The following is a 4,868-nucleotide window of genomic DNA, read 5'->3' as shown; positions in this document are numbered from 1 at the left end:
GCCTACTTGGACAAAGCTGACACCCCGCCAGCGTTTCCCCGTGGCAGACACAGGTCACAGAGACATTCGCTTTGCCCAGCTGGCAGCCAAAGAGATAAGAGGCCGGCCAAGAGATTGCGCGCTGAGGTAAGCGGCTCCCTCTGCACCATCCCCTGCGGGTCAGCACGACCCTGCCGAGACGCCCAGCAAGCCCGGGCACCCGCACGCTGCAGTTAATTATTCATTAGTGTGCAGGAAGCGGGACGCAGCAGGCCGTGGGGTGCTCCGGGGCAGGGCATTGCGGAGACACTGGCTCTAGCTATCCCTCCGGACCTAAAACACAGAGGAGATGGCAAGTGTTAGGACAGCAAACTGGTCGCTCCCCCTGCCAGCTGCAGAAAGCGCTGGTCAGCGGTGCTGCCTTCCACTAAGGGCAGCCAGTTGGAGTGACCGACAGAGGATACACCAAGAGCTACAGGGGAAAAAGAGGTCACAGAATTTGCAGACTTGTACAATACACAATGAGGCCGGCACCAGGGGCAGATATCCCRGTTCCGGATACATCACAACAGCAGTTGGGGCATCCTCCCTCCCTTGCAAACAGGCCGAGGGATGTGTGGGCAGGGGACCTTGGCGAGCAGCACTGCTGACCTGGAAAGTGTCCTGGGCATCGTGGCTTGGCTGGTGCGTGGAGCTGCATGGGGAGCATGGAAGTGTCCCTTGCTTCCCAGAACTGCCCAGGAAGCAGCATGTGGGGCGAGAGGCTGTCGTGCCCCAAGCCACAGCCACCGCTGACTCGCTCCRGTGCTCCCTGGACAAACCGCCTTCTCCCTTTCTCTCTGCGCCTCCCGCTTCGTTTCATTTTAGCATATGACACACACACAAAAAGGGCATTTTACTATTTTTTTATTGTAAAATCCACAGCTCCCCGGGTTTATATAAATATGTCATATACGCAAAATACACTTACGTTCACKCCATCCCCCAACACTGACAGGTTTCTTAAGAAAAAAAATCAACCAGGCTAAACGAACGCCAGCCCAAGAAGACGTGAAGCCTCCGATGACCAAGCGCCATCTCACACGACACCCCCAAACGCTGTCAGGCAACGAAGCCTTACGCAGAGCTGCCACCCACTCCGCAGGCAGCACCAGCTGCGCGTGTGTCAGCGCGCTGGGTGGGAAGAGAGGGGGCCGTTTGCCCAGCGCCCCGCTCCGCCCAGGGGGCTCAGGCTAACGCCGCCAGSGCCAGGATGGTGCCCGAGCCAGGCAGCTCTGCGTGGTCGTGCGGGAGGACAGCGCGCAGAGGAGGAGCAGACGCTGGTCAGAGCCAGGGAAGAGGGAACGCAACGTGGAGCAAGCGGGAGGAGAGGCGCGGCCTGGGGAGGACCTTGTCACTTGCCTCCCGCTCCTGGCTGYGTCCTGCCTCAGGTGCTCCCTGCTCCCTGCCTCTGCCCACGAAGGGAAGRGGAGCCAGAGGAGTCGCTCCCGGGAGGGCCGGCCCCGCTCAGCACACGCGCGCACACGCTCGCCCGCCAACAAGCYGTATCCCACGCGACTGGTACATCAGTAGGAAAAGGACAAATCTCAAAAGTTTGACTATTAAAAATAAAGCCCCGCTCCAGATTGTACAAAACCTGTGAAGAGAAAGGAAGAAGCTCCTGTGGGCAGCGAGTCTGGGGCCCGGCCAGCTGTCATGAGCACTTCCAAACACACACGGCCAGGCTGCCGCCAAAGAACATGTAGAGCAGATTCTTCACCTCGTGAGTGATCTCAAAGCCAAAACCTTCCCCAATCACCACATGCCAGGAGGAGCCAAATTTCTTGTCCATCATCTCTTTGATCATCTTGGCAGCACTCTGAAGAATAATAATAGAGAGAGTGTAGGCTGAGGCAGAGCAGGCAGCGAGCTTTTATGCACAAATCCCCCAACTCGTCTCCCTTCCGGGGGCCAGGCAGCAGGCACGGCAGCTGAGCTGCAYGAGCTGAAAGCTCCCAGAGCTGCACTGAAGGCTACCCGGGCTGCTGGTGGCTCAGCAGCCTCCAAAACAGCGAGCAAGGGCAAGGAAAGCTCTACATGTAGTTATCACTTCTCATTTACTCCAGTCTGAAGCAAGGGCTCTCTCTTTGCTGGTGATGGAGCTATGCTGGGTGCAGCAGGATGGGTGTGAGGAGATTCAGGTCACTAAGCTGCAGCTATTTTTACAGGAACTGGTGTCCTGTAAAACTGTTCCAGCTAGTCACCAAAACACTGAAACTAGGCTGGCTTTATAARGCCTGCTTCCCCCAGACTGTGTCCTGCCCGAGCTAGAGAAGGAGGGAGGAAGGTTTGGCAGTGACATACGGTCCTCGGCCAGGGTGGGAAAGAGGAGTAGATCCTAACTTTGTAGCTTTGCCTTGTTCCAGCACAAAGCTCTGCTGGCAGCAAGTAGGCTGTGCCTTGCCCCAGGAGCAAGTTGTGTGTGTGCCCTTATCTTTCGTTCCCAGAATTACAGGTAATCTTTCAAAATGTTGTAACTTCCGCACCGCCTCCCATTTACATATTCTCAGCAACTTCACTCCATGGGCTGGAAGCTGCGAGCGAAGACCTAACAGCCAGCTAAGCTCAAAGACTTCAGTTTGCTCACCCCCAAAACAAAGAGTTTCTTTCCCACTCGGTTGAAGACGGCCCTGCTGAACCCTGAGGAACGGCCCCACGCTCTGGAAAGGGCCCCTTCTCGGGCAGCCCTGCACCTCAGGACAGAGGGCATTTACAGACCACAGAAGCACGTCACAGGTCAGGCAGGACCAGGAGGCAGGACAGTTTGCGAGGGAGCACTGCTGAGCGACTAACCTCCCCTCTGCGCTAAAGCAACGCGCTCTGACGGATCTTGCCGACAAAGGGAACCAAGGGAGACTCCAGYGAAGCCGCCCTTGCCTTCCCGCGCCCTGCTCGGCGCAGACACAGCGGCAGGACGACAGTGTCTGCTGCCCCCGCCCGCCCCCGGCTCTGCCCCGAGCACTGCCCCAGCTGCAGGCCGGCCGCGCCGGGCCCGGCCACTACCTCGTTGTTGGTGGCGTATTTCTCACAGGCCGTGACACACAGCTCCATGGCTTCCACGCGCATCTCCTCCGGCATGTCCGTGTGCTGCAAAGGGCAAACGGGCAGAAGGGCTTAGGCAGGAAGAGAAACAAATATGAGACACAGCAGCTCATGCATCACCCGTGCTATAGCTGGGCGCTGTGGGCACAGGGAAACCAGCCTCTGTGACTCCTGTCTTGCCTTCAGAGAGAAGTGTTGCTGGTGCCCYGGGCCTGCCAGCGCACGGAGCAGCTCCACCGTGTCGGAGAGCAGCAATTCCCAGCATGGATTTTCACCCTGCCATTTCTCCTTTCGGCCCTTGTCCCAGCTGAGCTGCTCTCTACCCAACACCAATGCTAGCATCAAGTAAGCACAGCTTGGAGGAAGAGATGGAGGCATCTGTTAGTTCGCTGTTAYAAGGAATGAGTGTTAACACTGCTCCAACCATTGTCCTTAATTATTACCGTAAGCATAACAAGGAAGTCTAAATTACACAGCCTCTCCCTCCTTTTCTGCTATCTGACAGGCCAGCAAAATGTTCTCCCTCGGCTCCTCTAGAAAAACAAGCTGCATTTGARCACAGAGGAGGCCTCCAAAGGCAGCACGCTCAGAAGAAGCTGGATCACAGAGGAGCTACTTTGCCCTGGGYTTCTTCTGGCTGACAGGAGGAACAGGAGCACTGCTAACTTGGCTTGGCAGCAGCCAAAGGCTGGGAGGGAGCAGGGTGATGCCCGGGATCCCTACACAAGCCCACGAGCACACGCTTCTGTTCTCACAGCAGCTTGCGGTGGGAGGCACTGCCGCCTGGCAGCTTGCTGGGAGGCAAGGAGCATGTCGTCCTTGGTGCCTGCACTTCAACACGGCCAAGCCCGCAGCCCCAGTCCTCACCCGGATCAGCGGGAAGCTGTGGAGTCGCTTGTAATCCGCCTCCTCCTTTTTGCCCTCCGCGGTGTCCGCCATGCTCGGCGCGCGGCGGCCGCGGGCACGCCCGGCACCGCGCGGCTCAAAGGGACGCCAGGGAGGGAACGGAGAATCCGAACTGCAACGAAAGGCAGGTCACGTCGCGGCACGAAGGCTGTGCCTGCCATCGCCGCGTATTACGGCCGCGCTGCATCTTTCCCACGCGCCAGGCACTTAGCGAGGCATCGGACTGAATATTAAAGCGGGCAAGCTTTACAAACGCGTCATTTTCCACAAATGAGGCTTCAGGAGCACAGCGCTTCCCAGCAGTACCGATCCAACAGGCGGGAAGAGCCAAGGCAGGATGCTGCTTCCCACAGGCCACGAGAGAATGCCATATCAATTCCCAGTTCCCATACGAACCACYGTTCGGCACCCAATTCCAACAGGATTTTCCCAGCACACACCACTATCTGCAAGGGYTTGCATGGGTGCTGGACGAACCAARGGGCGAGCRCACGCCAGGAACACGACTGGTGAACAGGGTGCACGCCACTGTTGCACATGAGTGTCTCGGCCTGTTTCGGGGCGCCTCCTCCCTGCCTCCCCGCTGCGTGCGCCGGGCAGGATCCATAGGGACGGGGCTGGAGCGCTGCTCCGGGCCCCGGCCTGGGCGATGCAGGTGATGCTGACCCGCAGGCAGGTTCGCACCGCCTCACCGCGGCCTTCTGCCGGCTTCTCGCCCAGGGCGAAGCGCCTCGCTCGGCTAGCCAGGGGAGACAAGGGAGCTCCCACGTTACAGGAGCGGGGAAACAGAGAAGGACTCGCTGCGCGGGCGCTCGCACGGAGCGGGCAGAGCCACCGGCGGCCACGAGGCCCAGGGGCCGCCCGGCCCGGCCCGGCCCGCCCGAGCCCCCGCGGCCCCGGCC

The 4,868-nt window shown here is 59.2% G+C and overlaps 1 protein-coding gene across 1 annotated transcript in view; it reads right to left on the bottom strand.

Annotated features, from left to right (window-relative positions):
- Positions 1–1,070: 1,070 nt before the first annotated feature.
- Positions 1,071–4,868, bottom strand: part of DNAL4 (dynein axonemal light chain 4) — a 3,984-nt gene continuing 186 nt past the window's right edge. Inside the window, exons 2-4 of the mRNA XM_026039868.1 lie at positions 3,928–4,078; positions 3,022–3,105; positions 1,071–1,837 (exon numbers count right to left, since the gene is read on the bottom strand). Of these exons, the coding sequence (XP_025895653.1) occupies positions 1,673–1,837; positions 3,022–3,105; positions 3,928–3,999 (321 nt within the window). The 5' untranslated portion in view covers positions 4,000–4,078 and the 3' untranslated portion in view covers positions 1,071–1,672. The remainder of the gene's footprint in view (positions 1,838–3,021; positions 3,106–3,927; positions 4,079–4,868) is intronic.

The sequence above is a fragment of the Nothoprocta perdicaria genome, unplaced genomic scaffold, assembly GCF_003342845.1.
Source record: "Nothoprocta perdicaria isolate Ctin4 unplaced genomic scaffold, notPer1 scaffold_244, whole genome shotgun sequence".
Classification (NCBI taxonomy): Eukaryota; Metazoa; Chordata; class Aves; order Tinamiformes; family Tinamidae; genus Nothoprocta; species Nothoprocta perdicaria.
Note: the sequence above shows the minus strand (reverse complement) of the source record. Positions and strands in the feature narration are given on the sequence as shown.